The sequence below is a fragment of the Chiloscyllium plagiosum genome, chromosome 18, assembly GCF_004010195.1.
Source record: "Chiloscyllium plagiosum isolate BGI_BamShark_2017 chromosome 18, ASM401019v2, whole genome shotgun sequence".
NCBI lineage: Eukaryota > Metazoa > Chordata > Chondrichthyes > Orectolobiformes > Hemiscylliidae > Chiloscyllium > Chiloscyllium plagiosum.
In genome coordinates, this window is record NC_057727.1 from 62,128,816 (window position 1) to 62,151,250 (window position 22,435).

The window sequence follows — 22,435 nt, forward strand, 5'->3', positions numbered from 1 at the left end:
GGTTTTGGAACTGGTCCTCCTGGGAGCAGATGCGGTGGGGACGAAGGAATTGGGAATATGGGAGGGCGTTTTTACAGGGGGCAGGGTGGGAGGAGGTGTCGTCTAAGTAGTTGTGGGAGTCGGTCGGTTTATAGTAGATGTCCGTGTCGATTCGGTCACCCGAGATAGAAATGGAAAGGTCTAGGAAGGGGAGGGAGGAGTCTGAGACGGTCCAGGTAAATTTGAGGTCGGGGTGGAAGGTGTTGGTAAAGTGGATGAACTGTTCAACCTCCTCGTGGGAGCACAAGGCAGCGCCGATACAGTCATCGATGTAGCGGAGGAAAAGGTACCTTACTAATGACCACAGATTGGTCACTGTATAATACTGAGTTACAATAGTTGTGTTACAAGTCTGTTAGTGTTCAACCCTGGATTACAACACTGGTGGGGTCAGATCTATCACTAAAAAGTTGTAATTGTTTCACTAGAGAGATATGTTGTTGTGTACTGGTGCCTCACTATACCAGTGAGGTAGAGTACTAGTGATGGCAATAGTAAGAATGGCTTAATGGGATACATTTATAATGTCACAAAAAGTATACTGACTTGTATACTGTTTATCCTGTAGTATGAGATCTATGTGGCTGTTGCAGGTTTCCCAGAGCAGGTTTTACCTAGCTGACTAAAACCTAGATATAAAACTGCTGGTACTTGCTAAGATTGACAGCTGAGTAAATTATTTAAGTGCACTATAAGTGTGCCTATGCATACATTAAACTGGAGGAATATATAGCTTTTAGTAAAACTAACAAAATGAATTAAATCTAATTCTGTAGACTTTCTCATCGAGTGACTTCTTTAATATACTTTAGGTAAGCATTAGAAACTCTTTACTGTGAATCACTGAGGGTTTCCACAGCTCTTTTGTGAACTATTGTCTTTGCTGCATAGCATCTTTAACAATGTTTGAAGCAAACTCTCACTTTGACAGAACAGTTCAGGTTTTGAATTTGATAGGTGTAACCTCTTTATTCCCAGAAGTGAATTCAGAGGTGTCACTGAGAAATTCAGGTCTTCTGATGGTAACATGAACCCACGTTGTTCTGCACTGCTGTCCATGGCAACAGAGCAAATGGGTGAAGTGCCTATTTTAACGAACGCAATTCTAATTGATTGGCTGAATTGACACTGAAACGGGTGGGTGATTCTGATTTCTGTTCGTGGTGCGTGTTTCTGACATTGCATGTGTTTGCATTGCTACAGGGATGGAATGACTGGTGCCACACAGCAACCTGTGATATCAATTGCCCACGTACTGTGAAGGTAATTGAAACCCTGAGCAGAAAATGTGGCAGTTACCCGTGCCACAGATATTTGTTATTGTGTTGGTACCAATTTGCACAATGTGTGTGAGACACAGACCTGAGCACTGTATAGTAGAAGGGCCCATTGCAGTGAGTATAAATCAGCTCCCTCCATGGCATGCAGCTTAACAAGCAGCAGACCATTACTTATTGTTAATGAGGCTTGTATGAAGTGCATCTGCCCAGAACACTGGAGGTGTCTGTTTTCATTTTCATTTTCCACCAGCTTGCTTTTCAAGAGTAGCTGACAATCCCTAACACTATTGCTGCTGTTTTAAGCTGGATACTTTCTACATCACGCATCTTTTCCAGTTGTCAGCTTTGGATATAAAAGGAATTTGAACTTTTAACAAAAACGTAAGTTAAATTTCCATAATATTTCTCAACAGCTCCCAACAAACAAGATCAAAGGTTATCAGTAAAATATATAACTATCTTTTGGTTGGGATTACAGAAACAAATACATCTTAATTCAATAAGATGCAGTTTGAATATCCATTGAATGCTTGGATTGCAGTGTGACTGCATTTAGGTCAATGTGGCAAGGGAAGATTGCTAGACAAACCCTTTCATCAGTGAATGTGTGTGACTGCTGTGTGAAAAGACTTTGTTCTGCTCTTCACCCTGTTTATTTTTTTACCTCTTTGCCTTTCTTACAGCCCTCAGGAGATGAAGAGTCCAAAGGTGGAGCTGCAGGTTCCATCGGACATTCCCTTCCAAATGTTGGATAGCAACAGTGCGCTGATTGCAGAGAAGATCAGCTTTAACCCTTGGAGTCTACGCTGCCATAAGCAGCAGCTGAGTCGCATGCGCTCAGAATCAAAGGATCGGAAACTCTACAGTATCCTTTACTCAGAACTGCTTGTAATATACAGTGCTTAACAATAGTGCCATCCGTTATTAACACCCTATCAACTTATCCTCTTTATTTGATGCAGCCTAATGTAACTGTTACACCTGACTACTTCTGAACAAAACATATAATACTTCTGCTTCTCAACAGTGTAACTGCAGCAGTACCCCATGCCAAGTAGAAATTGTATTTACATTGGACCTCCTAATGTGGAATAACTTGAAAGGTAGTTCATTGGTGAGCAGAGACAAAGAAATAATTAGTACTGGTGACCAAAATCTTGTCAAAGAGAGAGATTTAGAAAGAAGGGTGTGAGCATCACTGGCAGAATTATTATTTATTGTCCATCCGTAATTGTACTGAAGAAAGTTGTGGTGAGCTGCCTCCTTGAATTATTGCAGACCTTGCTATTTGGAAAGGAATTCCAGGATTTTGACATAGCAATAGTGAACAAACAATGGCATAGGTTCCAGGGCAAATTGGTGTGTGACATGGAGGAGAAATTGTAGGTAGAGGTGTTCCCATGTGTCTGTTGCCTTTGCCTGAGTGGGAGAGGTTACAAGTTCGGAAGGTGCTGTCAAAGGTGAGTTATTGTAGAGCATCTTGTGAATGTACACACTGCTGCCACTGTCCTTCAGCAATGGAGAGAGACATTGTTGAAGATGGTGGATACAGCACTAATTGAGCAGGCTGCTTTTTGTCCTGGATGGTGTCAAACTTCTTGAGTATTGTTGGAGCTGCACACATCCAGGCAAGTGGAGAGTAGTCCATCAAAAAGCACAAATCAACTACTAGAATTTCAGATCAAGATATGGTTAACTTATATGTGATGAGACAGAGACTGTCCACAGTAAACTGAGAACATCTGCTCATGGATAAAACAACTGAATAAAAAATGTTTAAAGCAACATTTCATGTAGTACAGAGCCAGTTTATATCCCTGAAAGGGAAAAGCTCCACTTCATAAGAGCAGAGACAACCATGGACAACTAAAGAGATAAGGGATAGCATAAAACTAAAAGAAAGGGCTTACAAAAATGCAAACATAACATAATTCCTGCCAACTGGGAAAGATGCTATGAATCACAAAGCAAGTTATAAGAACTACAAAAAGAGATAATGAAAGAAAACTTGCAAGGGACATCAAAATCAATAAGAATAAATCTTGTGATAATGAAATGGTGGTCAGGAGCAATATTGGTCCACCAAAGATTGAAAGTAGAGATAGTTTCAATGATTGCGTAATTGATTGACATGTTGAATCATTACAGATATTGCTGGAGAAACTTATAAACAGTGTTGAAGAGTCATTGAAATCGAAAAATCCTAACTCTGCTTTCTTCCGACAGATGCTGCCAGACCTGCTGAGCTTCTCTAGCAATTTCTGTTCAGTTTCTGATTTCCAGCATCCAGTCCTTTATTTTAGTTTTGAATAATTACTTTGCCTCCGTATTTACAGTACAAAAGGAAAATAGCTTGCCAAAGTTCTGAGGAAACTAATAGTGGGGTGGGACAGGGACTGAATAACTTAATTTCCTCATTATCAATGTTTACTTAATGGAACTAAAAGAGTGACTAATTCCCAGAATCGAATGGTTTTCATCCGAGGGTGTTATAGAAGAGGAGCACATTTGTTTTAACTCTGATGAAGGATTATGACCCAAAATGTCGACTTTCATGTTCCTCCAATGATGTCTGACCGACTGTTTTTCCAGCTACACATTTATAGAGTCATAAAGATGTACAGCATGGAAACAGACTCTTTGGTCCAACTTGTCCATGCAGACTAGATATCCTAAGCTAATCTGGTCCTATTTGCCAGCATTTGGCTCATATCCCTCCTAAACCTTTTCATATACCCATCTAGGTGCCTTTTAAATGTTGTAATTGTACTAGCCTCCATCACTTTCTCTGGCAGCTCAATCTACACATGCACCACAGTGTACATGAAAAAGATGCCCCTTGGGTCCCTTTTAAATTTTTCACCCCTCATTTTAAACCTATGCCCTCTAGTTCTGGACTCCCCCACACTCTGACTTTCAGCTTCTGCAGTCTTGCTATCTCCGAGTCTATAATTAATACAGGTGCCATCTTTCTGGATTGAAAAATTGCATGTTACTCTATTTTTTAAGTCAGGCAGAAGAAGAAAACCAGGGAACTGCAGACCAGTTAGCCTGACATCTGTAGTGGAGAAATGATTGGAGTCTGTAATCAAGAATAGGATAACTGAGCACCTTTTTAAAATTGAATATTTTTATTATGGACTTCAAAAGGCATTTAATAAAGTCCCACGTAAGATGGTGTCATCTTAGGTAGAAGCCCACAGAACTGAAGGCATATTACTAACATGACTGGGAAATTGGTTGGGAGGCAAGCGACAGAAATAGAGATAATGGGTATGATTGGCAGGATGTGACCAGTGGTGTCCCACAAGGATCTGTTGGGGCCTCAATTATTTGCATTATTTATTAATGACTTGAATAATGGCATAGAAAATCTTGCATCCAAATTTGCCGATGCTATATAATTAGACGGCATTGTAGGCTGTGTAGATAATAGCATAAAATTACAAAGGAGTATTGATGGATGAGGTGAATGGGCTAAATTATGGCAGATGCAGTTCAATGTAAACAAATGTGACGTTGTCCATTTTGAAGTTGTTAGATGTGATTGAATTCTGTCCCATTTAGCATGATGGTAGTGCCATATGACACATGGAGAGTATTCATAATATGAAGACAGGACTTCATCTGCGCAATGATTGTGCAGTGGTCACTCCTACAATATTGATGAAGGGCACTTGCCCTAAATATCGATTCTCCTGCCCCTCGGATGCTGCCTGCCTGCTGTGCTTTTCCAGCACCCCACTCTTGACTCTAATCAATCCAGCATCTGCAGTCCTCACTTACTCCTGCAATACTGTCTTGGGAAGACAGATTGGCAAGGGCAAAGTCAAGTAGATTGTTCCGTCTTGTTGGTTCCTTCACCACCTGCCGCAGATCCAGTTTAGCAATTGTATCCTTTAGAAATTAACCAGCTGGGTCTGCTGCTGAACCATCTTGGTGATGAGTGTTGAAGTTCCCCATCCGGAGACCTCTGTGTGCTAATCCACCCATGCATTCCTGCAGACCTTCCTCTGAGCAAAGTTCAATATGGAGGAGCACTGATTCACTGGGGGAATGGATTTAAGTCCATTTCCCAGAACCTGAGACTGAGATTCTGGATTGCATGCCCCATGACATTACCACTATGCCATTGCCAGCTGAAAAAGAGGGAGAAGATTCTGAAAATGAGACAAAGAGAACAGAACACAAGGCGGCACAGTGGCTCAGTGAGAGCACTGCTGTCTCACAGTGCCAGGGACCCGGATTTAATTCCAGCCTCGGACGACTGTCTGTGTGGAGTTTGCACGTACTCTGTGTGGGTCCCCCCCCCCCCCCCCCCCCGGGTGCTCTGGTTTCTTCCCACAGTCCAAAGGTGTGCAGGTTAGGTGAATTGGACATGCTAAATTGCCCATAGTGTTCATGGATGTATTGTTTTGGTCATTAATCAGGGGAAATGTTGAGTATAGGCTAGAGGAATGGGTCTGGGTTGGTTATTCTTTGGAGGGTCATTGTGGACTTGTGGGGCCAATACAGTGTTTCCACACTATGGATACTACTATCTATCTATGGTAGATTTAAGGCAAGGGGAGATTAGCAAAATCTTAAAATAAGAGGAACAGAACATTTAAGTGGGATGGACTGTAAGATTCTGAAGGAATTTCTGCCCTTTGGATGAGTTGAATGTTGCAGAGGATGGGAGGTTGGATCGGAGATTGTCATCTCCTGGGACTGAGACTGGAGATTGGTATTTCAGCAGGACACGAGCTGAGAGAATTGGAGGCAATGCCTTTTGATTAGTTAGAGTCATTTCTGAAATGCATCAAGCTATTGTAAGCAACAATCCATCAGTCTCCACTTCAAGAATTTATAGAGATCCAACATCCATAGCCTTTTCAAAGAGAAATTCCTAGATTTTTACTCCATGTAGGAAGAAGAACTTCCTGATTTTGTTTCTGAATGGCAGGGAAACATTATGCTGATTGGAGTATGGAGTGAATATGATGCTATTGAATTGACTATATTAAGCATTGTAATTTAGTTTCTCATTATTAGTGGATGAAGACAGTTTTCTCTCAATTGATGTAGAAAGTACATTTACCAGTGATGTTCATGATTTAAAAAAAAGGGTGGTATTACAGCATGGTTTGTTTGAATACTTCAGGTAAGCTGCTTTGCTGATAGGTTCGTTCTATTATGTAACAGATGGCAATGCCAACAGTTAATGTGTTATTACTGCAACTGGTTGATGTTCTGTATTGTATTTTGTATTTCTATTTCCTATGTCCATAAGGTGACTTATCTTTATATGCATACTATGCAAAGTTATTAGTCCACTATCTAATCTCTGGGGTCACAATAGAGGCAGGACTTTAATTTTTTTTTTTGTCAAAGATATAGTGCAGAAAAATCTTTCCATTGTCATAATTTAATTATAATGATTAGCACTGCTGTGATTACAATTTAGAATTTTAATTGTGAGAATAGGTTCTTTATTCTTCCTGTGTTACCTTTCAGATTGCTTTAATACTTAAAATGTAGAATCATAAAATCCCAAAAGTGTGGAAGCAGGCCATTCAGCCCATTAAGTCCATACTGATGCTCCCAAGAGTATTCAATGCAGAGCAACCCCCCTACCCTATCCTTGTAACCTTGCATTTCCCATGGCTAATTCTAACTTGCACATCCCTGACATTGTGGGCTACTCAGCATGGCTAATCCACCTAATTTGCACATCTTTGAACTGCAGAAGGAAATTGGAGCACCCAGAGATAACCCAAGGAGACACAGAGTATGTGCAAACACTATACACACAGTTGCTCGAAGCTGGAGGAGAGGTAAGAGGCTAAGGCACTGGGGGGTTGTGTGCAGAGTGAGATTGATCCAGCAACAGATTGCTGATTGGTTTGTGCAAACGTTGGAAAGTTGCAAATGTTGGAAATCATTAGCCCGATGACAATTTGTTGATTAGCTTCTGGGCAGGTGCATAGTTTTAGTGTTTATGAGAAGGTTGGGAGAAGTCTCTGGACTGCTGAAGGAGCACGTTCTGCTTTTTCATCTTTCTGAAGCCCAAAGAAAGCTACTTATTATCTGCCACCAGTGGCTGTAAGCCATTGCTTTTAACCCCAGTAACCAACAGAGTTAATAATGAGTGCACTTATCACGCTATACTGCTTGTGAAGAGGGGAAAGAATCTAGATAAGGAGATTGGAGGACAAAAGAACCTGCAAAGCAAAGGGAAGGTCTCACTGTTTCTGTGGACTGGTGTTATGACCTATGCTTCCCAGTGCTTTTTTCCTCCACCCTTGGCATCAGTGTTTTGTTTGTTTCTTGAATGTGTGTGTCTGTTTTTTCAAAAATGGAGTTAGTGTTTAAACTGTGGATAGTTGACACTTCTTCTGACCACTTTGGTTAGAGCTTATTTATTTGCAATATACAATAGTTCTTGTTTCATATAGAAAGCTGGTCAATATTTTCTGTTTACCTGATTTCATCAGAGAAGCAGATTGACATTTTTTTGCAAAGCTTGATTAATTCTTTAAAGCTTGCGTCAGCCCAGAGTGTAGTGGGGCTGGAGAATCAGTGTGCTTTACCATGTGGACTGTAAAACTGAAGAATCATAATCGACTCAAAAAACCTTAACTCTATTTTCTCTTTCCACATGTTACTAGACCTGCTGAGTTTTTCCAATCTCCAGGATCTGCAATGTTTGCTTTTATTAAATGTAGGGTGAGGTTTGCTTGTCAGATGTCAATGTCCTTAAATAGAAAAAATGTTGCATGTACACAACAGATCAAACAGTGAGAAGTAACAGGATGAACATTTCTTGGTCATTGATGTGCTTCACACTAGAAGCGTCATATATTGCTTTTTCACAGATGTTGGCTGACTAGGCATGTCCAATATTTTCTGTTTTACATTCCTGGCATAGACAGTTGTTCCTTTATACTTTCCAGTTTTCTTACTAAACATTGGAAGCAGGTCTTGTTAATTGTATATGTTTTATGTTAGCAACAGCCTTATTTTAATTGGATGTGACAGACTCATTACAGGGTCATGATGCTATGCTGCGTTGTGTTGCACTGTTTTATATACATCATTAGCTCAGACAACAGAGACCAGCAGTATTTCACGGGCAACTTTATGCAGCTAATGTAGAAGTATCATTTGATACTAGGTGGCTGGTCCTTGCCCTTTTTACAGGTCATCCCAAGTTTAGAGAGAGAGAGAGAGAGAGGTCTGATGCTCAAGGTTGCAAACCTTCGCCAACAGCGGAACGAGCAAACTTTCAATGTTGACAGTGGAATTTAGAATCTGAAAAAATGACGGCTGCTTACAGGTTAAGGAGGATCCTCTGGGAAGAGGATTTGTTTCTTTTCTGCATTAATGCAGAAGGTGCTGAGAAACTGCCTTGTGCATTATGTTCCTTTGTCATATTGCTCATTGAAATTAAAAAATAAGTAGCTTCCACAAGCAACTGATGAAGAATGGTCAAGATCACAAGGTGTAGGGAAATAACCAGAGGACTGTCCTTAGGCAGACCATCACTACTAGAGATATACTATGTCTGGAAGTATTCATTAATTCACATGCCCATTTGAAAACATGGATGTCACCTCAGTTAGCTGTTCTGTAATCTTGCACAATACATTTAATGCTGCACATTTATAAAGTGCAGGTATCAGCCACAGAGGTGGGCTATAAAGGTGTTGCTACAGGTTCCCCCTGATTCAACTAAACATTATGAAGTTCAAAGCCATTATCTTCAACTCTTTTCCAGGGTTACACATCCTTGCTATGGGTCCATTACCCACCTCTATTTTCCTACTATCTTGTCTAAATATATGCAATTCTGGCATCCTATTTGATTCTCAGTTGTGTTTCAGACTCATATTGTCTCTATCTCAAAGACTGCCTGCTTCCACCTGAATAACGTTACCTACAACTGCCCAACCTCAGCAAATCTACTGAAACCCTCATCCATGCTTCTGGAGCCTATAGAATCAACAATTGCATTTTCCTCATGGTCATCTATTCCACACTCTCTCTTTAAGCTATAGCAATAGTTAAACGCTGCTACTTATATATTGTTATGCACTAAATCACATTCATTGATCATCTTTGTGCTTTTGATCTACATTGACCAGTCATCCCCCAGTGCATGGCATTTAAAATGATTATTCTTGGGTTGATTCTGTTTATGCCATTGCAGCCCCCTTACTCTAATACACTCCATTCCTAACACTACCCCTTCATCACCTCCAAGCCCTTTACTCTTTCAGCTGCCTTGAAAACTATTTGTGTTATTCCTACTCTGGTATTCCTTCCTCTTATTTGTCTACCCCTTCAACCCTCTCTCCTTTAAGATTTTCATTGAAACTCACCAATATCTCCAAGTATTTGATCACATATTGTTCTTTACCTTGACACTTCTGAGTGTCTCTCTCTGAAGGACAGGGTGAAATCTTTCTACATTGAAGGTGCTATATGAATGTATGTTATTGGTGTAGTTAAAAGATTTTCACTTTGCATCAGCATTGTCTGTTGATGTGTAAATGTTATGGAGATTACTGCTTTTAAATGTGTTGGTCTTAAGTATAGTGAATAGAGTCTTTGTGAACATTGAATGTGACAAAGTGTTTGTCTATGTCAGGAAAGTAAAACAGAAAATATTGGACATGCCTTTATCAATAGAAACATAAGACGTGCAAGATGCAGTTGTGTGACTGGAACAAGGAAATGAACAATTTAGTTTTTCCTTGTTTTGATAAATCTGCTCAGTCACGATGTCTCAGGGTGTTATGCATCAGTCCCAAAGGGTTAACCTGCATTAAGTTTGTTTTTGTACATACACTCCTGGATGTTGTCCAACTAGCAGAAGCTGCTAATTTACTTTACAATTACACATGTGGAGTCAGCAGTTTCTAAGTTGCTTTGCTTCTGACAAGCAATGACTGAATTAAGGCTAGGGTTAGTCCCATGCATTTTTTTTATAGTTGTGTTTTGAAATTGCTGATTGCAACCCATTGGTTTTCCATTGTTGAGATGTGGCTGGGGCAACTGCAGATTTCATGAAGTGCAGAAAAACAGTATTTTTTGCTTTCTGATAGATTAAAAGCTTACAGGCCAGAAATTCTCAATGCAAACAATAAAAATTGTTGTGGCTTTAAGTATGGGAAGGACAAAGCCATTTGGGAGTAAAGCTGAAAATGTGTTGCTGGAAAAGCGCAGCAGGTCAGGCAGCATCTGAGGTGCAGGAAAATCGACGTTTCGGGCAAAAGCCTTTCATCAATTGACACTGAACCACATTGAGATATTAGAACAAGTGACGAAAAACCTGGTCAATAAAGTAGGTTTGGAGAGTGTCTTAAAGGAAGAGAGAGCTGAAGAAACGGTGAGATTAAAGGAGGGAAATTTAAGTTAAGTTCCTAAGCAGTTGACGGATTCAAAATTGATACAGAAGTGGTATTGGACAGGGTATTTGTGCTTATGTTTGAAAAGACACTTCATGGGTCTTTCAGTCTTGTGTGTCGGTCTTTGGCCAGTCTGTAAGTTGAAATACCGAATAGAAGAGTCACAGCACTCCATCCACTCCACCCAGGAATTCCTAAAAATCATCAAATACACCAAAATAGAGGAAGACGTAACAGCACTGTTCACCTCCATCAACATCGACCTGGCAAAGGAAACACTTACCACACTTTTAGAAGAGACCATCACACACACCCCAACCACCATCAATCACATTACCAATGAAAACATCATGAAGCTAGTGGATCTGTGCCTCACCACCCACTTCACCTTCAACAACATAGTCTACAAACAAACCAATGGCACGCCCATGGGATATCCGCTATCAGGATTCATAGCAGAAGCGGTATTGCAAAGACTAGAACAAACAGCCCTACCAACCATCAAACCAAAAATCTGGGTACGCTACGTAGATGACACCTTTGTCATCACAAAACGAAACAAGATAGAAGAGACATTTAACATCATCAACAACACCCTCACAGGCATAAAGTTCACCAAGGAGGAAGAAACCGACAACAAACTCGCATTCCTGGGCGTCACAGTCGAAAGAAAGGGCAACAGAGAACTACAAACCTGCGTATACAGAAAACCAACAAACACTGACCAAATACTTAACTACACCAGCAACCATCCCAACACACACAAACGAAGCTGTATCAGAACACTATTCCAACGAGCCACCACACACTGTAGCACAGATGAACTTCGGAAAACCAGAGGAGAACCACCTATACAACGTATTCAAGAAGAACGGCTACTCAATAAAATACAGTCCCGTCATCTACAAAATTCCATGCAAGGACTGCCACAAACACTAGGTAGGACAAACAGGAAGAAAGTTAGCCACCAGGATACACGAACACCATCTAGCCACAAAAAGATATGACCCTCTCTCCCTCGTAGCCCAACACACGGATGAAAAAAACCACCATTTCGACTGCGACAACACATCTATCCTGGGGCAGGCTATGCAAAGACATGCCAGAGAATTCCTAGAGGCCTGGCACTCCAACCACAACGCCGTACACAAACGAATAGATCTAGATACCATCCATCAACCCCTCAGAAAACAAACAGGAAATGACATCACCACAAACCCCAGGAACCCCATCCAGGACAAACATCTAAATAGAAAGCAGGAGACAACGGCTTCGCTTCACTTGGAGGTCGCCACTGATGATACCTAGCCAGGTAATGAAACGTCTGCATATCAAACCTACAGCTCAGCGAGCAAACCTACACCCTAAACCTCAAACTGAGCTACAAACCTTCACAAACCTTGCATAATTGATCAGTGTTATACATTTTATAAAAGCCACTTCTATAATCCAGACTGCAAAAGTATATTTGAGCTGACCTTCCCCATAGTATCATTTTTAAAAGCATTAATAAGAATCTTGATACCAAGCCATACAACCAGAAACTAGAAATTTGGTTTTGATCTGTGTTAAGTTATCCATTTTTGGCAAATGCCAGTCATTTTAGTTGACCTTATTAGGCCTGGTTGAAAACTTTTGACATAAACATTTTCCAGACTTCTGCCTCTGATCACTACACAGTGAATCCTCTTGGCAAAGAGGAAAGTATGTAATGTAAGTGAAATTCAGCTTGACTGTCAGTTTCCAAAGTCAAACATCTGCATCCCTTCTCACTATCAAGACTTGAAGATATAGAAAGACCACTTAAGACAGATGAAGTAATAGCTGAGCATGAGGTAGTGCATTTGAGAGGATGAGAGGCAATGGCAAAAAAGAGAAAATATTTGTAAAGAAATACCTTTGTACCATTAGAATGTAATCAGAACCTCTTGGTCACTGTTTGATATACTAATTTATATTCCACCCACTGATCAAAAATGATATTTTCTTGAGTGGAAGAAATTGTACTATGTTTACTTTGAAAGTCCCTTGCATAATCAGAGTTTCTGAGGAGTTAGTGGCTTATTTAGTATTGGGCAAACTATTCCAGTTTCTTTTTATCTGATGTAGGTCTAAGAGTTACTCTGTGATATCTTTGGAAAGACTTGAGGATGGACTGAATAATGCCATTGAGTACGAAATCAGAGCTCACCTTAAGGTAAAGGAGCAGAGGCCTCTTAATAAGAAATCTTTTAAGAATCCCCTTTCAATTGAAATAGTTTTTAAAAAATAAATAATGGGATGGAGGCATCACTGACAAGACTGGCATTTATTACCTCTTATTGCCCTTGAGTGGGTGGTGGTGAGCCTCCATGGTCACCATTTCTGATACTAGCATTATACTCCAGATTTATTTAATTGAATTTTGCTATCTGGTGTTGGAGGGATTTTGTCCTGTCTCCCAATCAGTAGTGCAGGCCCTTCCGTGATTAAGTCCACTAACATAAACACTATACACACTGTGCGTGTTTGGATAATACTTGCTGTTTCGGATAGAAAAGCATAGACATTCCTTAACAAAGCTCTTCAAAGAATTCCTACTCCTGGAGAATGTGGTTCATCATTTTGGCTATCCTTGTATTCTGGACCTAAAAATGGGGACCAGGCAGCACGGGGATGATGCATCTGAGGAGAAAGCAGCACGACAGATTAAAAAATGTGAGCTGAGTACCTCTGGAGCACTGGGTGTGCGAGTGTGCGGAATGCAAGTAAGTGACTAATTTAACATTATAAAATGTAGCCTGCCATTCAGTTTGACATCAATTATTTTGTTTATCTGCTGCTGAAAGAAACTTAACCCATTGTGCGATTCAAACTATTCTTTAAAAAAACTGTTGAATGGATAAGAAATGAGCTGCAATGCAAGAAGTAACAGGTAAAGAAGTGGGATAGTGGGGAAGGAGGAAAGCTGAGGTGACAGAGTTTGGTGTTCGCGTGACTAGAGTTTCCAATTTACATTAAATGACAGGTTTAATCAGTTCAGTGCAAACTGTTCATTTGCAGGCGGTTGGGTGGTGATAATAGGTGCTGTGTTCCAGTACGCAGTACTCCAGGTGTTATCCAATTCATAGAACTGTAGTAAAACTTTCTCCCTTTAAATTCTAGCCCTTTTTGTTATCAAGACCAACTTTGAATAAATATTTTTTGATGTTTTTTCTTAAAATCTAGAAGCTAAATTCTCCTGATATCTCAAACGATGTCTATTCCTTGACCTGTACCATTTTAAAAACAACAGCTTCCCTGGGCGTTTACCTGGACACCTTTTGCTCCAGAGGATAGTCACACCCCTCAGATTATGTGATTAGAAACTTGATTTGTGCTCAGGAGGTGGCAAGTGTGATTGCAAGTGAGGCAGCTATTAGAACTCAGGCAGTTACTATCAAGGAGCCTTGGCCCATGCAGTTGTCCAATAGTCACAAGGTTCTTGCAAGATGTACAGTGTAATATGGGGACACTGGGGAGAGAGAGAACCCAGGAGGGAGCTATTCTTGTGGGATTCACTTGAACTGTGCTGGGATCATGGTCCTGGTGAGTCAAGTAACCAGACTATACAGAGGGCTTTAGAGAATTTTGGATGTTGGACTGGGGTGAGGAACGGGCTGGGAAAGGGGATATTAAGCTTACAAACCAAGAGTGGGACTGGAAGAGACAGCATGTACATAAAAAAGCAGAAGTAAAAAGGGTCAAAGATAGGGAGAAACAATAAGAAGGCAGGATTAATAGCTTTTTACTTGAAAGTATGTAATATTTGCAACAAAGTAAAGAACTAATGGCACAAAAAAGGTTAATGTGCATGATCTTATAGCCATTATGGGGATAAAACCTGGGCACGAAGTATTCAGGGGTATCTGACGTTTTGAAAGAACAGACCAGAAGGAAAGGGTGGTGGGTAGCATTTAGTATGGGATGGAATAAGAAGTAAGATATTACCTTGGATCAGAAGACATAGAATCTATTTGAATGCAAATAAGAAATAAAAAGAAGAAGAAGTATGAAATGCCGTAGGTGGGATAGAGAATAAATCAAGCGATATTGAGAGCGTACGACAAAGGCAGGACATTAATCATGGGATGACAGTGTCACTGGCTAGACTAGTATTTATTGCCCATCCCAGAAGGCAATTAAGAGTCAACCACATTGCTGTGGGTCTGGAGTCACATGTAGGCCAGATCAGGTAGAAATGGCAGTTTCCTTCCCTAAAGGACATTGGTGAGCCAGATGGGTTTTTCAGACAATCAACAATGGATTAATGGTCATCATTAGACTCTTCATTCCAGATATTTATTGAATTCAAATTCCACCATCCGCTGTGGCGGGATTTGAATCCAGGTTCCCAGAACATTATCTGGGTCTCTGGATTAACAGTCCAATGAAAATACCATGAAGTCATTGCCTTGTCTATCTGGATATAAAGGTTGAAAATAAATTCATAGTATTATACATTAGATGACCAGCAGTGAACTTGGTTGTAACTGATTTGTCCAAGAAGCCATGTTTACCAGTTATGCTTGTGTGTTTTCAGGTGTACCAGTTAGACTCAGGGCATTATGTGTGCAGGAACAAGTATTATGGTCGCAGTCTTTCCATCGAAGGGTTTAGCAAAGCTCTGTATCAGTTTCTGCACAACGGCAGGTACCTACGTGTGGACTTGTTTGATGCTATTCTGCTGAAACTTCGCACCCTCAAGGAGGTTCTGGAGAAGCAAGCTTCTTACCGCTTCTATTCCAGCTCTTTGTTGATCATCTATGATGGAAAGGAGCGAAAGACAGACCATCGAAACAAATCCACAGGGGCAATGAACCAAGACAACCTGCAGGCAAGCACCAGTTCATCCTCATCTTCCTTCTCAAGCAGCATTCAGGATCAGCCGGAAATTGATGTGCGGATGATAGACTTTGCCCACAGCACATTCAAGGGGTTTCGGGATGACCAAACTGTGCATGATGGGCCTGACACAGGTTATCTCTTTGGACTGGAGAATCTCATTAGTATTCTGGAAGAGATTCAACTCCAGAACCAATAGCATATTCCGAACTGTTCCTAATTCTTTACCTATTATTCGGGAGGGAAAGGTACTGACCTTTCCCCCTCAAGCACATACCTTATGATTGCTTATTCAGATACTCATCGCAGCGATGATGCCACAGACAAAAATACTGTCAACTTCTGGCAAATTGCTAGACAGAAAAAAATGAGTTTGTTGTTCGAACTGTTTGTTATATCACAATGTATAAAATTATTACATAGTCACATGGAACAGCACTGCCTGTACTGATACTAATGCATCTTGTTTTAAAAAAAAAGGGAGCAATGCCATTCACTTACTGAGGCCTATTGTACAGTGGCAGGTGCCATGTGGGGGCACCCACTCGGTACCAAAGCAGCAAGCAGGCCAGGTAATCTCCTACTGCTCCCAAAGACTGAGACTGCATGGATTGCTGTATATTTGTAAATGTTGGGACAATTTTCCTCATTTACGACCACCTGAATGTGAGTGAAGGACTCCATAGGTTAACACTCAGGTTCTTTAGCTGACAGGTGTGCGGGTTTGTTTTGAACTTCACTTTCTCCCTTGAATATTATTCCCTTCAGTATCTTGCCAGGGTTAATCTCACTGTGCCAGCGATTTAATGCACAGAGCCTGTGGCTCGCCAGCTCTTTGGAAGGCTGTTGCACGTTCTTCAGAAGATGTATCAGAGTAATGTCCCAAGAGTCAGATCATGGACCACTGCTGGATTACTGCAAAGGACTGTGCACCATGAGGTTAGAGCTTTTGTAAGGGTCTTGGATACGAGTATCACAAAGTAAGGCTCTTTCAGTTATCACAATCTCTCCTTTACAACACTGGATAATGAAGATAAATAAGCGCAAGACTGTTGCAGACTTCCAGTGAATGTAACCAGAAGAGTGAGAACTATTTCCTGCTGCCCATCCCCAGAAGGAATTGGTTTTCACCTATTGTTCATGTAGTTACAGAAATACATCCTGCTGATACAGTGGAGGCATTTAATAATTTATAGGAAAGCACATTGGCACAATGCAGGTGGCAGGTTTGTTTATAAAACTGACCTGCAAGCTATTCCTAACATGAAGCTGTTACGTTGCCATCCTTTTAAAATATGTTGACTTTATACATCTTTGCTTACAAGTATTTGCAGTAGTTACAAGTTTCAAACTAATTCTACTGTGTAATTTTTAAGATTGCTATTTTGCTACGTTGTTCCAAAATCTTTATTTTTGTCTTTTGAAGAGTATATTCCAGTCTGGATCATGAAGTTCTGAGAGCCCTGGTTTACAGGATTCTATCTATCCCATAAAACTGCAGTATCCCCTTTTGAATAAGAAAGGCTGTAACCTGGATTGGTTTCCCCCTAGAGACAGACACTGACCTGGAGCATTGCCCTGTGTGACCAAGTTTAGAGACTACAGTTGAATGAAACTGCGTGGCCTGTCAGCTCAAACTCTAGGAAACACGTGTAAGCATTTTATTGTGAAGATCAAACTTTTGTATGCCAAGCTGTCTGTGGGTAAAGTGGATTGAGGTAATTTCCATAGCCCTACCTTTTCAAGTTGAATGGTTTTATAGTAAGCTCTTAACATTGTTCTGACACTGCCAGATTTGTCAGATATTTAAACTGTGACTGGTATCATCTTAATATCCGAAGCTGTGAAAGAAGGGGAGGGATGAATCGTACATAGAGCGCAGATGATAAACAGAATATACCAAAAAGTTGCAAGAGCCTGCAGCATCTGCTGGAGTGACTTCAGTGTAAGTTCCCAGCTAAAAGAGCAGTCGTAAACAACTCATAAGGAAATCTTACTGATTTGCTTGACCCTGTTTAACCAAGTGATTGAACCATAGTCCTCCTTGGTGGCTTCATTACTGGATGATTCTCTCAGCAAGTGTGAAGCAACAGCCATGGAGCAGAACAGCAAAGCTTGTTCATGGTAGTAGGCAGCAGAAAATGATACTTGAGCTAAAACCTATCATGTCCTACTCTAAGTTCCTGGCACATCATTTAAATACTTCTGAAAATGTGTTATCCAACCCAAAATAACACACACTGTTAGAGCAAATTAGTAAGGCACAATATATTAAACGTAATTCTGTTCATCTGAATATTTCCCGGTCGTCAATGCACTCTACGTGAAGCTTTCTTGCACACGAGGTAATCCTGAATCCAAATTAATTTGTATTTTCTAGCTATTAAGAAGGGGCTAGATATGATTCAATGGATGTAGAATGTTTCCAGGGCTCAGTGACATGGACCTGAGCACTCTGATGCATGTCTGTCACTGTGTCCATCTCTTCATATAAACCTTTCTCCCCATAAAAATTAAACATTTGCATTCCTTGTGGAATAGCCCATAGATGAGGTACTGAACTGTCATTATTCCAGTGCCTCAGTTAGTCAATGGGAAATGAAAGACAAAGGGAAAGTGAAAGGAGTACTTCTCAATGTAAGCTGGAAAAGTGGAAGCACCATTCGTTGCCTTCCATACATGTAATTCATTACATTCCAGAAAACAGGGCAGTCCTAGCACTTTTTGGGGGGGGGGGCGAGGGGAGGAGAGAAGAGAGGAAGGTCACTATAAACTTGGCCATCGCTTTGAGCTGGAGCCAACTGTTTAATGGAGCATGCTGGGAGCTATAGATCTGCAGCTAGGACCAAGTAGCAGTGAAGGTCATCACGCATGTGCATTCAGGTGACAGTATCAAGGGTTAAAGATCTGGAAATGGTTTGTCACAAGTTTAAATAGCATTGAAGACAGTGGAGGCTCTTGTGGGGAAGAAAGTTATCGTGGGGTGGGGAGGTGGGAGTCAGTAATATTTTTAAATCTCAGAATTGTTTTTTAATCTTTTATTTTTGTGGGCATATGTAGGTGTGGACCAACATGGCTGTTCAAAGCAGTCAAATAATTCAGGTATTTGAGTGGTACTTTAGTGGCAGATGCATGTTGCTCATTAGTTCAGCAAGTAAGGACTGTTAATAAATACAATATTTTATTTTACCAGTGCAGTGGATTTTGAATGGCTCAAGTTTCCCATTCACAAATAAACCAGTCACTCCACTACACTCAATCTCCTTCTCTTACATCATGGGAGAAATAAGCAGCACTCAAATAGTACTGTTTAAACATCTCTGCAGCTTTCAATCTTGCTTCTTAACAGAGTTATTGCTGGATATTTTCTGAGAAACATTGCACCAATTCTGTGACTCATTGGCAAGTATATTTTGAGCAGCCCTGGATCCTAATGGCCCTCCAAGACACTGACAGTGAATTAAATGTACTCTGAAGTAATTCAGCCCAGAATTTGTTAATACGGGCTACCGTTGTTTAGCAATGTACTTTTTAATATTTAAACTGTTGTATCTTAGTTGTTTAAAGATTTTTTTCAAAAATAATTACAAATGAGTTAAGCGTCAATTCAGTTTCTGAGCTGCATCTATCTTTTTAGGTCCTTTGTTTCTATGGTAGCACATTACTAAGGAACCAGATTTGAGTGACATTTCCATCTAACCATGCTCAATTACAGAGAACCAGAGGTTGACGGGACCAGGAAATGAGAGACTGTCCAGCTCTGAACGTTTTAAAATGTCAGGTTCCAACTTCCTTTCTCGTTATTTTCTGCAGACAGCACAGCAGTTTTAAAATTCAAGGCCGATGAAAAGAAATAGAGAATTAAAGAAATGATACCAGGTTTGCTTAGGATCTTGGACCACATTATGCTCTTGGAACGCATGCAGTATTAACTGTGACTTTGATAAGGAGTATCTGCTCAGTCCCAAGTTGTTGCAAATAGTTATGGTTGCGAGCAATAATTTACCCTAAAACCGGAAGTACATTGGGTAAACTCAATCTGGAGCAGCCTGGTCTGAGAAGTACCAATGTACAGATTTGTCAGAGCACATAAAGTGATTGCCCACCATACAGGAACAACCCGATCTAGGTATGTTTATCTGCTTTTAGGTTTTTCAAACTTTGCTGTTTTGCAAAAAGGGCTGATCTACAGAATGGCACTAACAGAATTTTACTTCAGCTGCTCACTGGCATTTTGCAGCCAGTAGGATTTAAAATGTGCCTGTTTGTAATTGTGGGTCTGGTGTTTCCTCACACTGCGCTAGCAAACATATTTTCCTGCAGAATATGAGATCTGCCTTTTGGGAACTACTGATGGATATCTGATTTCTTGACAGCATTCTGTTAGTACTGCCCCTCGTGGTGTCCCTTATTCTGTTTATACCAACTTTGGGGACTGGTAGCCCAACTATTGCACTATGAAGATGCAGGGCAGGGTAAGGCATAAAGTTCCTTTTCAACGAGTGCTGTGCACAATTGATGTACCATGAGCTGAGGCTACCTGATGAGAAGGGATACTGCAGCTTTGATGTGGTGCTCAGCAATGGAAAGGGGGAGGGAGGGGAATGGGGAGAATTGAAGGATGAGGTTGAACATGTTTTTCTTGTTCACAATGTTGTTAAAGCCACATTGGGCTCCTAATAGTTTACTACAACAGTCTTGCAGAAACGTAGGGAAACATTAAATTTCTGCATATTAAAACCAGATAGAAAGCCCCTCAGCTTGAAACAGATGGGGGGAATTGTTTTGTTATATTACTAATTTATTCAAAGTAGTTTCAATGTTTTTTTCACTGTATTTCTATTGTGTGACTGTATCTTCAATGGTAGACCCTCTTTTCAGGAATCTATGGGCATGAGCATACTGTATCCTTGTGATCTGTGTTTACAGTGTTACTTCCCAGTTGTCACAGTTATGTATAAAATAAATACACTTAGGAAACGTACAATTCTGCTTGATCTTTCATTACCTGTTAAACCTTGTAGACTGGTGATCCCTTGTTGTGGTACAGAGATACATGATCTGGAAAACATCAAGGGCAGCATTTAATGCCCATTCCTAAATGATATTGAGAATATACTTGTGAACTTCCTGAACTGCTACAGTCCATCTGTGTAGAGACACTTAGTGCTGTTAGGAAGGGAGTTCCAGGATTTTGACCCCTTTACCATGAAGGAATGGTGATAGTTCCACATCAGGCTGATGTGTGATTTAGAGAGAGAGTCTTGAGAGGGGATGCAGATCAAGATGCTCACCAGACTCTATCTTTTATTGGGATAATGTCTATTCAAATCCGATACTACCACATTGTTTTACATTGAAATTTCCGTATAAGTTCCGTTTACTGTTTTCAGTTCAAGAAGGCAGTTCACCATCATACTCTTAATGGGAATTAGAAATGGACAATAAATGTTACTGTCGCCAGGGCACCTACATCTGTGTTAGAATTGTTTTTAAAGCTCCCACACCAACATCAGGAAGATAAGGCTAGCTATATTCTGCCCAGTGCCTCATCTTCACTACAGCTGCTGAATGACAACAATGACTAATGGGGGCATGTATGCAGCATTAGGATGCAATATGCTGAGAAGAAATTCCAGAACAGGGAACAAAGCAGCCAAGGAGACAAATATTAAACATACTAAGGTAAGAGAAAGCCAGGTTCAAAAGGTACAAATGAAAGGGACAGAATATTAGACAATTTCTTATTTATATAAAACAAAATTACAAACCTGTGCTGTAAAAGATTATTTATAGCACATGCAATATCCTATAAAACTTTTTTCTTTGGAATTGTGAGTGGCTTTATCCCTTGTCAAATAAACAATAACATTGCTTGTATTTGAACAAAAATTCCTGGAACTGCAAAGCAATGATAATAAGACAGATAGTAGGAACACGGCGAGCAATTTGGATCCTGTTGCAATCATGGTCAGATGCATCTAACAGTGACCTAATAATCAATTATTCCCATTAAAGGCAATCTGCTGTTTGTCATTGGTCCTCTAGACTACTATAGGCCATTATAGATGACTAATTTACAGATAGATTGGATATCCAAATTAACAATGATACTGTGAGGATTTGCTAGAGTGGTTTTTTAGGCCTATGCATTGAGGAACCAACCAGATAATAGGCTATTCTAAACAATGACTGCAATGAGAAAGGAGAGGTTTACAATCGTATTGTGCCTGTCCCTTAGAGAAGAATAACCATAATATGGTAAATTATTAATTTAAGATGAAGCCTTGAATCTAAATGAAGGGAACAATGAGGCATGAATTGGCAAAGACGTATTGGGGGACCTTACTAAAAAGGTGGAGGTGGATAGGCAATGGTTTATCTTTAAAGAACATGTGCATGACAATGAACAATTATTCATTCCTATCTGAGGTAAAGAGGAAAGGTGACTCAACCTTGGCTTACAAAATAAATTAGGGAGTAGATCCAAAGAGGAATAATTAAAAATGAAAGAAAAAGCAGCATGCCTGAAATAAGTAACATTGCAGGGAACATAAAAACTGACTGTAAAAGCTTCTATAAATATGTGAAGAGAAAAAGTTTAGTAAGGACAAATGTAGGTTTCTTACAGTCAAGATGTGAAATTATGATAGAATTCCGGAAGAAATGAATATATTCTTTGCTTCTGTCTTTGCAAAAGAACGCATGAGCAATCTCCAAGTAACGTTAGAGAACTAAGATTCTGGTGAGACAGAAAAACTGATGGAAATCAGTATAAGTAAGAAAATAGTGCTCGGGGAAGTTAATGGGATTAAAAGCTAACAAATCACCAGGGGCCTGATAATTTATGTCCCAGAGTAC

At 40.2% G+C, this 22,435-nt stretch overlaps 1 protein-coding gene across 2 annotated transcripts in view; it reads left to right on the plus strand.

Annotated features, from left to right (window-relative positions):
- The window catches only part of ip6k1 (inositol hexakisphosphate kinase 1), a 77,972-nt gene extending 57,414 nt beyond the window's left edge, over positions 1-20,558 (plus strand). For both annotated transcript variants that reach the window (XM_043708458.1, XM_043708457.1), the window contains 3 exons: positions 2,003-2,184; positions 13,283-13,458; positions 15,273-20,558. In XM_043708458.1, coding sequence (XP_043564393.1) covers positions 2,003-2,184; positions 13,283-13,458; positions 15,273-15,773 — 859 coding nt within the window. In that variant the 3' untranslated portion in view covers positions 15,774-20,558. The remainder of the gene's footprint in view (positions 1-2,002; positions 2,185-13,282; positions 13,459-15,272) is intronic.
- The last annotated feature ends 1,877 nt before the right edge of the window (positions 20,559-22,435 follow it).